Raw genomic sequence first — 16097 nt, forward strand, 5'->3', positions numbered from 1 at the left:
GCTCTGCAGCATGCAAAACAGTTTGATGATAGTGTAAAAGCCAGTGAAAATGAAGGCATAGTCATAGCCATAGTGTCTGGACACACAAACAAACAAAATACAGGAACCAACAAAAAGATGGAGAGACATTCAATTATAAATGATGCGGCACTAAGCATGGACCAAAGCAATGTCCAGCTTAAGGGAAAAGTCTGTAACAAGTGCAAAGGGAAGAATCACTATACAAAGCAATGTTTTTCCAAAGGGAAACTAAACAGAAGAAGTGTACACACTGTACACACTATAAAAGAAATTGCTCTCAATGATACACTGAGTGTCAAGCAGGATAAATGGACTGTGTCATTGCATTCAAGTGAACAAATATTCCTTTCAAGTTAGACATAGGGGCAAAGGTCAATTTGATATTTGAACAACATCAGGGCAATGAAGATAAAGCTATACATCCATGCAAATCCTGTACTGCTCAAATCATACAATGGACAGACCATCAACACAAAAGTACATGTAAACTCAAGGTGCAAGTTAAAGATAAAGAGCACCACCTCAGGTTCACAGTCATCCCAGATGGACATTATTCACTGCTTTGTGACAAAGCATGGGAAAACTTAAACTTGGGGTATATCACATTAACAGAGACCATGCAGAGAACAGTGTAGAGGAAATACTGAATCAGTTTCCCGAATCTTAGAGGTTTGAAGTTCTACCATTCTGCTATAAAAATACAGTTAAAAGGAGAAACACAGGTAGTAGAGCATGCCCCAAAGTTCAAGCAGGAACTCGACCAAATGACGGCACTAGGGGTCATAAAGAAAGTGGAGGAGCCCACAAAATGGGTGAATTCAAAGGTGTGTGCCAAAGAGAATGGTAACATATGCATATGCATGGATCCAAAAGACCTGAATGTCAATATAAAGAGGAAACATTATCAGATTCCAACCAGGGATGAAATTACAAGTGAGATGGCCAGCGCAAAGTTTTTCACTAAATTGGATGCATCCCAGGGCTTATGGAAAATAAAACTGCCTGATGATAGCATAAAATACTGTACACTTAATACACCACATGGCTGATACTTTTGTCTGAGGATGCCTTTTGGAATTTCCTCAACTCCGGAAGTGTTCCACAGGACGATGGAGCACATCATAGAAGGCATAAATGGGATATATGTGAACATGTATGTGATTGCATGGGGATCTACACAAAAACAACACAACAAAAGGCTCTTCAAAATGCTACAAGACATCCAGCAGTATAGATTAAAATTAAACAGAGAAAAATGTCAGTTTGGTGTGAAGGAAAGTATCTTTCTGGGAGATCAATTATCAGAGGCAGGTGTAGAGCCAGACCAGAGCAAGATGAAAGCAATTTTAGAGATGCCTAGACCCACTGACAAAAGAGGCACATTGAGATTGATGGAAATGATCAATTTCATTGGTAAATTCATACCAAACCTGTCTTCCAAAACAACATACCCAAGGAGGTTGTTACAAGACAAATGTGAATTCAAGTGGACAGACAACCACAAGAAAGAAAGGGGATGACTGAAGACCATTCTAACTATAGAACCAGTACTTTTGATGTTCTTTGACATCCACGGATGCTTCAAAAGATGGAATAGGTGCCGACCTACTTCTGGCTATAGGGGAAGATTGGAGGCCAGTAGCATACGCATCACGGACAATGACAACATATGAATGTTGATATGCACAGATCATGAAAGAGTGTCTAGGTCTGGTCTATGGACTTCAGAAGTTCCACAGATATGTGTATGGTCTACCAACATTTATGGCAGAGACTGATCACAATAATCAAGAAAAATCTCAGTGAAATGTCACCAAGAATCAAAAGACTGATAATGATGCTACAATATTATGACTTTGAATTGGTGTACACCCCAGGGAAACATATTGTGTTGCCTGATATGTTGTCCAGGGCAACGACGCAGAGTGAAGCACACAATGAGAGTTCCACAGAGACGGATGTGAATCTGATCAATGAATCTCTTCCTGTATCTGACATCTGATCTGATCGCAGCTGAAACAGAAAAGGACACAGTTGTACAGAAGGTCATCAAGAATATGAATGAAGGGTGGCCTGGAGATGAATGTCAGCCATACTACAACATAAGAGCTGAGCTGAGTGTTATCATTGGGCTTCTACTCAGACAAAGCAAAATTGACATTCCTCAATCACTGCGACGAGATGCTGAAAAGGGTGCATATGGGGGACTTTGACATTGAAAAATGCAAGTGGAGGGCCAGAATTACTGTTTATTGGTCAGGGATAAATGCTGACATTGACAGGATGGTTTCCAGCTGTGAGACCTGTTTAAAGAACTGCACAGTTAAATGTTTGTGCTGTTGATTTTCATGTTACATTTGTGTTGATCTTTAAATTGAAAGAATACTGTATTAATGTGTCATGTTTGATTAAACACCTCAAGGAAAAGGGATGTAGTGATAGAGTTCTACCACCAGGAGGAGTCAGAGATGGAGTGTGTAGCATCTGGGGAATGTTGCATTTTGCAAATGTTGTTGCATCTTTAGTAGATTCAAGATGGATGCCTTCCCATGAGGTCTGCATCATGTGTGTGTTCTGTTTTTAGTGCTGGTTGCTTAGTTAATAAATATAGTTGTTTTTAAAAGAACCTTTTTTTGTAATAAAAGAAACCTCACAGAAGTGTTGTTATTCGGTGCTACAGTTATGTTTAGAAAATGTTACCCAATATACTTGTTGTTTTACATCATAATGGATGTGGAATTTATTTGTGCATAACATTTGAAGAAGCCGTTAGAGGAAAATGTTAAGAGATAGAATGGATCCAGTAAAGATGCTTCAGTTGATTGGAAAGAGATGGTGAAAGGACTAAAATGATTGGTTAAATTTAAGAATCTGCAAGTTATATGATTTCGTGTGACAATAAAACTGGAATATTGATGGTTAGGATACGTTTTTTTTAAGGGGAACCAGTAGAGTATATGGACAGGTCAATGATGTCTATAGCTTTTTAGGAAGGATGTTTTGCTGGAGGCTCGAACCTTGTTTCTTAGCTTAGTGCACAGGAAAGCAAAAAAAGCTTTCTGACACTTCGACCATGTCTGGTGATCTGCTAATTCCTGCACAGACTTCAGAAGCAGCAACATTTAAAATGTCAAAATTATTAATATGGTAAATGATGCCTTAATTCATTTAAGTCTCACTAAGTTGAATTGTAATGTGTGCAGAATTTCAAAGCCTTGTCCACTTTTGTGAATAGAACTTCTACTCAACAGTGTTATGCAGAGCATTTTATTTGTCATTTGTTTTGTTTATGTATTTATTACTTACAGTAAACATTGAGATGTCGCAAGTATTTTGGTCATGCACACTCCAGAGACCTACCTTATGTCCTGATTGAAGTACTGTTTCCACTGGCAAGGTCATGCTCCATAAAATATTTTGGTTGTCAGCCTGCAGCTTGATAACTTCGTCACACGAGGCCCAAGAGTTTCCTTGGTGTGCCTCCTCTCTGTGGAGAGAGTGAAGACAAATGGAAAGACAAAAGGGGGATTGGTTTGGAGAAGAGAGATGTTGTCAGACAGATTAGGCTGAGCGCAGGTAAATAAGTAAATTGAAGGGGACCCACCTTAATTGGTTTCCTGGTGCTGAACCAGGATCACCGCCAGAATGAGTCTTAGTGGGGGGGGGGGGCATTAGGGTAACTAGGAAGGGGGTGAGTGCAGTCTAATGGCCGAAAACTCGCTCAGCCAGTGGGGAAGTGGTGATGGTGCCTATTTGCCGAACAAGGACATCCTCCATCCCTCTGACATAGCAGACAAGCGCCCTGCTTATATTACGTGGAGAGTATCTAGCGTCACTAGCATGTGTCCAGCCAGATGCAAGTAACGTGGGTGGGTTTGACTGTAGTCAGGGGGTGCAAACAGATCTGACAGTGGTCTGGGGTCATGGGAGGGTTACAGTATCTCATTTGTGGTGGGGGGGCGATGGCTGTGAGCCTACACCCTACACCCTACACCGGTTCTGAACCTGGTTGTTATGAGTATACTCAACTCTCAGTGCATCTCTGAATGGTGTGAACTCTTTTCCCACTAACACCGTTACTCCCTTTCATTGCCGCGTAATCCTTAATTTCAGCAGATGCAGACTCTTCTCTCACTTTACAAAATACTTCAGTATTGTCCAGGATCCTCCAGGGAGACAATATAATCCCTGGCTTCCTTGTTTGTTTCTCTGATTGGTACTATTCAGTATGTTGGTGTACTGCTTTCACCAGGGCCAAGGCCAGTGATGGTTGTATCTGCCTGATGCTGAACTCTTATTTTCCTTTTGTTTTCCTCTTAACCCTTCTGTACTTTCTCCAGATGCATCCTTTGGCCATGAAACCCACCCCTCTATCCTATTCCCATAATCTTCCTTCTCCCATACTTACTGATGTCTGCAACTGTATAGCATGCCCGAATTGGATTCACTAAAACAGTTGTCAGGAGTAGCTTAGTTTCAGGGTCTTTTTGAGATATGAGAACACCTGAAGGGTTTCATCTGTTATGATCTTATTGGCTTGGGTCATGTAATATGGATGTGAATTTTAAGACACTGATATTTCAATTCTTTTATCATTTTTAGGTATGATGTTGATTCAAAGAGTTCAAACTTATCTGAACACGTAAGTTTACTGAATTGTTTAGTTTTTAATCATGTTTTAAATTGTGTGCCATATTACAGTGCAATTAAAATAAAAATTTGTTTTGGCCCAGATCCAAGGTTGGCCTGAAAAGTTGCATCAAAGGTCTTGAGAAATCCTCTTGAATCTCATGTTGCTCTTTGTTTATTATCGTATTTGAATTTGGTCTGCATAATCACAAAAGTTGTTTAGAAACTTTGACAAACAGATGACTGAACAGAGTCCAGATTTGTTCAGCTTTCTGCCATCTTTAATTTTGAGGGTTTTAAAAGTTGGCTAAGGTGGTCATTTTATTTGTTTCTGAATATAGACATTTCCTGACTTCTTTTCATCACTTTCTAGGTGTTTAAATTTCTACGATTCACTGGCTTCTTTACTGTATAACATCCTGTCAGAATATTACACCAGGATTTGTTTTGCAAATAGAGCAAGATAGGGAGGGGATATTGGCAATGTAGTGATTCACAATATTATAGTAAATCTCGAAGCAAATTAAGTTGCAGACGTTGTTGAGAAGAAATCAAAAGTCATTGTCAAACCAATGGTTACTGGTCATTTAAATAGGTTACACCAAGAGTCTTGGTGTCCCAGATCTCTTTGTAAATCAACGTTTCCCAATCTATCAACATTTAAATAATGCCCTGCTTTTGATCCTCTTTCAGCAAGTATCTAACATTTACATTATATAACCATATAACTATATACAGCACAGAACAGGCCAGTTTGGCCCTACTAGTCCATGCCGGAACAAATCCCCACCTTCCTAGTCCCACTGACCAGCACCTGGTCCATACCCCTCCCATCCTCTCCCCTCCATGTAATTATCCAGTCTTTCCTTAAATGTAAATAACATTTCTGCTTCAACCACCTCCGCCAGAAGCTTATTCCACATCCCAACCATCCTTTGCGTGAAGAAATTTCCCCTCATGTTCCCCTTATAATTTTCCCCTTTCAATCTCAAACCATGGCCTCTGGTTTGAATATCCCCCACTCTTAATTGAAAAGGCCTATTCACGTTGTCTCTCTCTGTCCCTTTTAAAATCTTGAACACCTCCATCAAATCCCCCCTCAATCTTCTCCGCTCCAGAGAAAAAAGCCCCAGGCTGCTCAACCTTTCTCTGTAACTCAAACCCTGACATCCTGTCAACATTCTCGTGAACCTTCTCTGCACTCTCTCTATTTTGTTTATATCCTTCCTATAATTTGGTGACCAAAACTGCACACAGTATTCCAAATTTGGCCTCACCAATGCTTTGTACAATTTCATCATAACATCCCAACTCTTGAATTCAATACTCCGATTTATGAAGGCCAACATTCCAAATGCCTTCTTCACCACACCATCTACCTGAGTATCAACTTTGAGGGTACTATTTACCATAACTCCTAAATCCCTTTGTTACTCTGCACTCCTCAATTGTCTACCATTCAATGTATATGACTAATTTAGATTTGCCTTTCGAAAATGCAACACTTCACACTTATCAGTATTAAATTCCATCAGCCATTTCTCAGCCCACATTGTAGTACATCTGTCATTTACTTCTAGTCAAATTTGACAAAATTGCCTTGAAGCACCTTTTTATTCTTACTAATGATCAACCTCAAGCGTATTATCATCTGACTGTACGTATACAACCTGACGAAACAGTATTTCTCCAAACCACAGTGCACACACACAAACAGTACATAATAAATAAATAATTTAAAATAAATATAAATATTTTGAGATGATTTTCTCAGTTATAGGATGCTGTTCATCAGTCTCATAGCCTGCAGGAAGAAGCTATTTCCCAGCCTGGGAGTCCGGATTCTGATGCTCATGTCACCTGCTCTCACCTTCATAACGTCCATGAAGCACTTATAAATATTTAACCAAATTAAAATGATTAAAACTTCCAATTTTTTTGCAGCTTGTTTATATGAATTCCTTACTGGAATTGTTGGGGGATTTTCACAATTTCCCACTTCCAATGAATTGCTTAAGGGTGGAAAGAAAAAGTTTGAAAGCCACTGATTTAATCGTACCTCATTGACTCATTATGTGCACAGTTTCATAACTCCAAAGGAAATGGGCCAATGACAATTTTTCTCTAGCAAAATATTTCATTAACAATTGGGTCTAGAGCAGTGGTTCTCAACCTTCCCTTCCCACCAACAGACCACCTTAAGCAATCCCTTACTAATCACAAGAATACCGATGGCATAGGGAACACTTAAAGTAATATTTGAGTGGAAAGAAAAAGGTTGAAAACCATTGCACTAGACTTCACTCCATCAAGGACATTTGCAAGAGTCGATGTCTATCCTCAAGAGACACCCCCCCCCCCCCCCCCAACACCACCATCCTCTTCACTCTGCTACCATCAGGAAAAAGGTACAGGAGCTTAAAGACGAGCACTCAGTGGTACAAGGTCAGCTTCTTCCCCTCTGCCATCAGATTCCTGATTAATCAATTAACCAAAGACACTGCCTTACTTTGACAGTTTGTGAACTATTTTTATTTATTGCTGTAAGGTGGTTTAGATGAATATCTCCTCTATGATGCTGCAGCAAAACAATGAATTTCGTGACTAGTTCATGACAATTTCTGATTCTGAAACGTGGCCTGGCCTGAAAGAGGTTCAATGTAATGCTTCAGCATTACATCTGCTGAGTGCTCAAATTTGTATTAGGAGTCCTCCTGAAATGAATGCCAACATTGCATTTGCCTTTCTTGCATTAGGACTTCTAAGTCCCTTTCGACCTCTGCTTTCTGAATTCTTATCCCATTTTGAAAATAATCTCTTCCTTCGACCAAGTACATGATCATGCTGTATTACACCTGCCACTTCTTTACCATTTCTTCCAATTTAATCATCGCTCTGTAGGCACCTTCCTTCCTTAACCATACCAGCCCCTCAACTATCTATCCATAAAATTGGCCACAAAACCATTAATTATGTCATCCAAAGTGTGAAAAGCCAGTGGGCCCAACACCAAACTCTGTGAAACACCACCTATCACAGGCAGCCACCCTGAAATGGCCCTCTCCATTCCTACTCTTCACCTTCTACCAAATATTCTATCCCTTTAATTTCTTTCCTGTATTATCATGGTCTCCTATCTTATTCATCAGCCTCATGTTAAAATTGTTATGTAGTGAATGTTTTAAATTGTGCCTGTTTGAATTTTTTATGTCAATTTCAGGACTTTCTGGGTCAAGCATTCTGCACATTGGGAGAGATTGTTGGTTCACAGGGAAGCAGACTGGAAAAACCTCTTGTGTAAGTACATATTATGGAAAAAGGGATATCTTAAGGTACTTCATTTGAGATCCTTATAATGATTGAATGGATGATCAGCTTTAGATTCACCCAGGATGAAGTACACTACACTGGCCTAGAAATTCCTTCCTAGGAGGCAACATTTTTATGAGCCGCTCCAAGGAATTTGATTTTAAATGTGATCAATATTTGTGATGGGGTGTGAACACTGAATTCTGGAAGCTCTACTCATGCCTTTATCCAGGATTTCCACTTTCCAAACTGATTTGAAAGAATCGTCTTTTCTTTTTTGATCCTTCTGTATGATTAAATATCAAAATGTTGTGTGTTCCCTTAATTTGTGTCTCAGATGAAATGGAAATCTCAGAAATTCTTCATTTTTATGTAAATTCTGTTTGAGATCGAAAAGTTGGCATAAAATATGTGGAACTTGTTTTTTTTTTTAATGCACATTTTATTGCTTGGATGGACAGTGTGGCCAATTTGAGTCTCCCTTGGTTGTCAGTAAAGGTTGTGGATGGGATGTCTCTCTCTTTGGCTTGGCTTCGCGGATGAAGATTAATGGAGGGGTAAATGTCGATGTCAGCTGCAGGCTCGTTTGTGGCTGACAAGTCCGATGCGGGACAGGCAGACACGGTTGCAGGTCTCCGCCGAACTGTAAGGCGCCAAGATGCACGGTTTGAGGCGATATCAGCCCACTGGCGGTGGTCAATGTGGCAGGCACCAAGAGATTTCTTTAGGCAGTCCTTGTACCTCTTCTTTGGTGCACCTCTGTCTCGGTGGCCAGTGGAGAGCTCGCCATATAACACGATCTTGGGAAGGCAATGGTCCTCCATTCTGGAGACGTGACCTACCCAGCACAGTTGGATCTTCAGCAGCGTGGATTCGATGCTGTCGGCCTCTGCCATCTCGAGTACTTCGATGTTGGTGATGAAGTCGCTCCAATGAATGTTGAGGATGGAGCGGAGACAACGCTGGTGGAAGCATTCTAGGAGCCATAGGTGATGCCGGTAGAGGACCCATGATTCGGAGCCGAACAGGAGTGTGGATATGACAACGGCTCTGTATACGCTAATCTTTGTGAGGTTTTTCAGTTGGTTGTTTTTCCAGACTCTTTTGTGTAGTCTTCCAAAGGCGCTATTTACCTTGGCGAGTCTGTGGTCTATTTCGTTGTCGATCCTAGCATCTGATGAAATGGTGCAACCGAGATAGGTAAACTGGTTGACCGTTTTGAGTTTTGTGTGCCCGATGGAGATGTGGGGGGGCTGGTAGTCATGGTGGGGAGCTGGCTGAGGGAGGACCTCAGTTTTCTTCAGGCTGACTTCCAGGCCAAACATTTTGGCAGTTTCCGCAAAACAGGACATCATGCGCTGAAGAGCTGGCTCTGAATGGGCAACTAAAGCGGCATTGTCTGCAAAGAGTAGTTCACGGACAAGTTGCTCTTGTGTCTTGGTGTGAGCTTGCAGGGCAAGCATGGTGTCGGCAAGTGCAACGACAACGGGCGCCTCCTGTTGGAGCTCTGCGCAGAACAGCGACTTGTCATTACAAACACCCTTTTTCAGCAGAGGGACAGCCTGAAGACTACCTGGATGCATCCCCGATCCAAACACTGGCACCTCCTGGACTACGTCCTGCTGCGAGAAAGAGACAAATGAGATGTGCTCCACACCAGGGTCATGCCCAACGCGGAATGCCACACTGACCACCGGCTGGTTCGCTGCAAGCTCAACCTTCACTTCAAGCCAAAGTCCAGGAACAGTAAAGCCCCCAGAAAGAGGTTCAGTGTTGGAAACTTGCAGTCAGACGAAGTGAGAAGAAACTTCCAGGCAAACCTCAAAGCAAAGCTCGAGGATGCAATCCGCCTCACGGACTCGTCCCCTGAAACCTTCTGGGATCAGCTGAAGACTGCCATACTGCAATCCACTGAAGAGGTACTGGGCTTCTTCTCCAGGAAAAACAAGGACTGGTTCGACGAAAACAACCAGGAAATCCAGGAGCTGCTGGCAAAGAAGCGAGCTACCCACCAGGCTCACCTTGCAAAGCCGTCCTGGCCAGAGAAGAAACGAGCCTTCCGTCGCGCATGCAGCCATCTTCAGCGCAAACTCCGGGAGATCCAAAATGAGTGGTGGACTAGCCTCGCCAAACGAACCCAGCTCAGCGCGGACATTGGCGACTTCAGGGGTTTTTACAAGGCTCTAAAGGCTGTGTACGGCCCCTCACCCCAAGTCCAAAGCCCGCTGCGCAGCTCAGGTGGCAAAGCCCTCCTCAGCAACAAGATCTCCATCCTCAACCGATGGTCAGAACACTTCCAATCTCTTTTCAGTGCCAACCGCTCAGTCCAAGAATCTGCCCTGCTCCAGCTCCCTCAACAGCCCTTAAGGCTAGAGCTGGATGAGGTCCTCACTCGGGAAGAGACATATAAGGCAATTGAACAACTGAAAAGTGGCAAAGCAGCAGGTATGGATGGAATCCCCCCCCAGAGGTCTGGAAGGCTGGTGGCAAAACTCTGCATGCTAAACTGCATGAGTTTTTCAAGCTCTGCTGGGACCAAGGAAAGCTGCCTCAGGACCTTCGTGATGCCATCATCATCACCCTGTACAAAAACAAAGGCGAGAAATCAGACTGCTCAAACTACAGGGGAATCACACTGCTCTCCATTGCAGGCAAAATCTTCGCTAGGATTCTCATAAATAGAATAATACCTAGTGTCGCTGAAAATATTCTCCCAGAATCACAGTGCGGCTTTCGTGCCGCACTGACATGGTGGAAATACTGACATGGTCTTTGTCCTCAGACAGCTCCAAGAAAAGTGCAGAGAACAAAACAAAGGACTCTACATCACCTTTGTTGACCTCACCAAAGCCTTCGACACCGTGAGTAGGAAAGGGCTTTGGTAAATACTAGAGCGCCTCGGATGCCCCCCAAGGTTCTTCAACATGGTTATCCAACTGCACGAAAACCAACAAGGTCGGGTCAGTGAGCTCTCTGAACCCTTCTCCATTAACAATGGCGTGAAGCAAGGCTGTGTTCTCGCACCAACCCTCTTCAATCTTCTTCAGCATGATGCTGAAACAAGCCATGAAAGACCTCAACAATGAAGACACTGTTTACATCCGGTACCGCATGGATGGCAGTCTCTTCAATCTGAGGCACCTGCAAGCTCACACCAAGACACAAGAGCAACTTGGATGGGATGTAGTACATCACGAAACGCAGTGTGCTTGTATATTGCAGCTTAGTCTATGTACCAGTGAAGAGTAATGGTCACAATATCTTCCATCCAAAACCAGACAAGTATTATAAAGACTGGAAAGCTTTTCATAAACATTTAAGCATTTTCATGTCTAGTTCTTAACAACAGAAGAGTATCTGCTATTGCTCAGTTACAAAGAAAGTTAAATGTGTGAAGGAATTTTGATCTATTTGAGATACTGACAGATATTCCACAATTTTTGCCTTTTGAATCAAATTTGTACATTTTCTTCAATGCCACCACTGGTACCAATATTATTTCCTTGTGATCATATTGTTTAAGAGATTCTGCACTGATTCATGGGTACTTGTGACAAATGTGAACATAGTTATCTTGCATAACATCTATAAATGGAAATAATGCCTAAGGAATAAGTAATGTGCTAATATATATTTTCTTTACAAGGATTCATTGTGTCTATTGTCTGAGTTGTTTCTACCTTTTGATTCTTTTAACCAACCTAATAAGCATTGGAACGAGATGACTCACCAACTTCCAGTAACACTAATCATTTTGGAACATCTTCACCATCTATTACTTTCCTGTCTGTTGTCTTTCTACCCCTTTCATGTAACCCTAAATTAACATTTCTATGTGAAGACAGATGCTAAATACTGCTTTAATATTTATACGGGAAGTTTTTTTTTCTGGCCCAACTTTCTCCCTAACAGGTTATGTTCAAGCTACTTTTAAAATGTTCTGGGGGCTCAACATAATTTATGAAGGATTTGAAAAAAGATTAGCAGTAACATTGACTTGAACAGCTTGAATCGTGTTGCTCTTCAGCCGGTGGTTCTCTAGAGATAAGTCACTGACTGTAGTGTGCAGGTCAACCTGTGTATTGCTAAATGAAAGGTGGGAATGATTTGGAAGTCAGATGTTCTCATGGAATGGCTGTGGGACCCCACAGCTATCTTAACTGTACTGGCATCCTGTAAAAGTTCCATTTTCTCTTTTTGCAGTTCAGTCTTAACTTTTCTGATAATGACACTCTGTACACCACAAATCTGAAATGTTTTTATTTTCATCAAACATTCTTTCTACTCCTCTATAGTTGACTTAAATCCTCAACTGTGTTTGCTTCATTTCCAAGGCATCTCTTTCTTACCCAATGTCCTCTGGGGAAAAAACAAGAGTTGCGTTCCCATTGCCCTAGGCTTCCACATTCTATGGATTGTTCTGTTTCTGCAATGTATTTTCACTGCTGGACAATAGCTTCATCTTCATTCCCAATCCAAAGAGACATTCCCTTGAGCTAATCTGATTCACCTTTCCATCTTCACAAGTCTCCTTTTCACAACAATCTTGGAACAAAAATAACAGCGCATTTGGTGTTTATGCTGTTCGTCTCTTTTTCATTGGAGAAACCAAATGTAGATGGAGTGAGCACATGTCATAGAAACTCCATTCTGCCCACTATGTTTCTCCCTGCGTGGATGCTGTCTGAATAGAGTTTATGTAGCATTTTCAGTTTTTAATTTTCATTTTCACATGCAGTTTGTAACTTTGGCACGTGTGAAAGTTATGTTGTTTAGTTGACCTACATATCCAGTTTTGCATTACTTGCTGATCATTGAGTTATTAAACCTGTACTGTATGGACTGGATACAGAGCCATGCAACAAGTGCAGGGAAGCGATATTCTTCGGAAAAGTAAGGGAGAATTTAAGTTCAATAAATTAGTCAACGGTGAAGATTAGATGAATTGAAAATATCTTGGTAATTAGTACATTTGTGTCATCTATATGTAAAAAAAAAAAATCATACATCATGTATTACAGGTTTGCAGGCACTAATTGTCCATTACAAATCCAAACTATTTGTCACATTTAATTTGAATGACTTAATAACCAGTGTGAAATGTAGACAGATTGGTAAGACAGTCACATAACAGGAGGAGTGAGAGAGAGAAAATACTATGAAGTGTGAATCAGCCATCAACAGAAATCTGATGAATTAACAAAAGCCAGAATGTAAATCACTCAAATAACTGATTCTGATTTCTCACAACCACATTTTTTTTCTATTGCTAATTTAAAAATCACATCACAACTGTTTCCAACTTCTTATCGTATTCATAGGTTGGACCACCCAGTAATATCTACACTGTATTGTAGATACTCAGCCTCCACTAACCCTTGGCCAACCATTCCTCCTTCCAACAGTTCTGCTTTATTTCCAGAATCGTTCTTATCCTTGGGATTTCCCAATTTTATTATTAGGTCTGTAGTTAAAGTCACCACAAAGAAATTCTTATTCTCACCATAGAATATGTGAAGGCCAACTGGGGGCAGATATTTGTTCAGGGAAGTCAGGTAACTTTAGACTTGTAGTTTTCCATTTTTCTCTTGATCTATAATGCACAAATTGTTTGCGGTGGGGATAATGACAGGATGAACAAGCAGCAAATTTACACCGTGTGTTTGCTGCACAAATCTTGCATGATTTTTTTTGGAGGACCACTCCTTTTAATAATGATTGACTTCCCCCAGTATGTACTGAACCCACCAGTCATTATGTGAAGATTGTGGAGGTGGCAGGTCCTGCACACATCTCCAGGATGGTTGTTTGAGGGTCCCTCACATGACTTTACAATTTTGAAGTGTACTGCCAGGTTTGAAGTTCTTACATGGTTTACGAATGACTGGCCGAATTAAAGCCCTGGAGGCACTCCTTCCCTTCGCAGAATAATCATTTTTAGGGAGTTGCATGGGGTCCCAGACAACAAAAGGAGGATTGTTTTGCGGGACTGAGATAATCTGCTTTAATCTTCCATGTGGGCTGAGTGACCAAAAGTGAACATGGATTCAGCATTTGCCAAAAGGGCACAAAAAATAAAAGGCCTCAAGACCATTGTTGAACAAACTGATGAGCCACAATCACATTATAGAGCTGCAATCAACATGACTTTGGGCATCTTGTGTTTTCTGAGAGAGAAAAAAAATTCTCACCCATATTATATGTAAATGTTCACTTCTGACCATTTGGCATTGCTCAGATTGCCTCCGAGTGTACCTATTCCCTTTTGTTTTAAAGAGGTTTTCCGTTCAAAATGGGACTCCTGAGTATTATTCCATCTTCCAGCCCTAACATTGGAGTATCCATTTTGTTGATAATGATTCACATCAAACAGTGCATGAATTATGGAGAGAACAAGGAAGGAGGAGGAGGGGAAAAAAAAGATAAATGTAGAAGCAGAAAGAGTTTGGTTGGCCAAACCACTGCTCTCGGTTTCTGGGATTGGTGCCAACCAAAATTAATTCTTGATGAGGGAGCTGCCTCTTCTCGTAACTGTACAATCGTGGCTTAAAGCTACATTTTCCAAATGGTCACTGTAGAGCCAGAAAATCAGCAAACCAAAGCATTCACCTGAATATCAGATATGATATTGCCAGATGCAAGGTCAGGCTGCAAAAGAAAGTAGGGATTCCCATTCTTAATATAATACAAGCACTTCACTTGCTCGTTAAACTAGGATTGGAACCAGGATTTAAAAAAAAAGTTGTAGGAGCAACTTGGTATCTGTGGAGTCATAGTTCGAGAAGCAAAATATTAACCATCCTTCTGCCTCCAAGATGCTGCCTGACCTGAATTCCACAGTTTTCTTCTTCTGCTCCAAATGTCAGTATCTGCAGTATTTTGGATCTTAATTGGGAGTTATTAGTTAGATTTGTTGGTTAGATTAATTAACAAGTTGCATTGGCGATTAGAAAGGGAATGCTCAGTGGATAAAAATATAATTGGAATAACAGTTAATTAAAATGTAATTTGTTTGGTGTACATCTGTTTATAAGAACATAGGAAATGTGAGTAGCAGTCGCCCTTCTGGCCCGTTGAGATGGCGGGAGTTTTAAACAGCCAGTGACCAGGCCATTTAAACTGAGCAGGAGTCGCAAACAGCCGACGCTCAGCACATTTAAACATCGCTGGTGATTTAAAGGGACAGCGCACAGACCATTTAAACACCACGGGAACTACCAGCAGTGGACCCATGGGCCAGTTGAAGAAAACATGACCACATAGACGCAGTGGGGTGGACTACAGGTCAAGTCAAGACCGGAGGCTTCCGCTCCCTATCATCCTCCTGGCTAACTTAGTCCTTGGAGAACAAACTTGTTGAAGTCCAAGCCAGACTTCAACATGAGAGAGATATAAGGAAGTGCTGTGTGATGTGCTTTACAGAAACATGGCTAAATGTGGACATTCTAGATACTGTGCTGCAGCTCGAGGGCTACATCCTCCATCGCGCTGATCGAACCCCTAGCATCAGGAAAAAACAAGGGAGCCTGCGTTTGTGTCATCATCAATTCATCGTGATGGTACCAGTCTCGCTCCCCCAACCTGGAACTTCTGGTGATCAAGTGTTGCCCATTCTACCCGTCGAGGGAGTTCACCACCATCATCCTGGTCGCAGTTTATATTCCACCCCAGGTTATTCCACCCACAGCACATTCTAATGCCTTCCCGATCATTGTGGACTGGAACATATTCAAGAACCCGTCCATTGACTTGAAAGAATACGCAACAGGTGAGTGTGTGCCCAAGCGCAAATAACGGGTGTTCCCAATCAGAAGCCCTGGATGAATCAGAATTCCAACATGCAGAGGGTGAGAACAAAGGTATTTAAGGCCGGGAGTCGAGATCTTTACAAAAAGTCCAGCTATGACTCTGAAGCAAAGTGGCAATTCCAGAGGAAACTAGAGACAGATACATGCCAGCTATGGCAGGGAGTGCAGCCATTACAGCCTACAAAGTGACGGTGAACACTATAGATGGTTGTGATACTTTACTATCCGATGAGCTGAACACCTTCTATGCCTCCTTTGAGAAGAAGAACCAAATGGTGCCTGTTAGAATGCCTGAAAAGGCTGAGGACCTATGATATCTGTCTCTGAGGG

General features: G+C 41.6%; 1 protein-coding gene across 3 annotated transcripts in view; it reads left to right on the forward strand.

Annotated features, from left to right (window-relative positions):
* LOC138748599 (copine-8) overlaps positions 1 to 16097 on the forward strand; it is a 276255-nt gene that overhangs the window by 84107 nt on the left and 176051 nt on the right. For all 3 annotated transcript variants that reach the window (XM_069909068.1, XM_069909069.1, XM_069909070.1), the window contains 2 exons: positions 4624 to 4663; positions 7871 to 7947. In XM_069909068.1, the coding sequence (XP_069765169.1) occupies positions 4624 to 4663; positions 7871 to 7947 (117 nt within the window). The remainder of the gene's footprint in view (positions 1 to 4623; positions 4664 to 7870; positions 7948 to 16097) is intronic.

The sequence above is a fragment of the Narcine bancroftii genome, chromosome 13, assembly GCF_036971445.1.
Source record: "Narcine bancroftii isolate sNarBan1 chromosome 13, sNarBan1.hap1, whole genome shotgun sequence".
Taxonomy (NCBI): Eukaryota; Metazoa; Chordata; class Chondrichthyes; order Torpediniformes; family Narcinidae; genus Narcine; species Narcine bancroftii.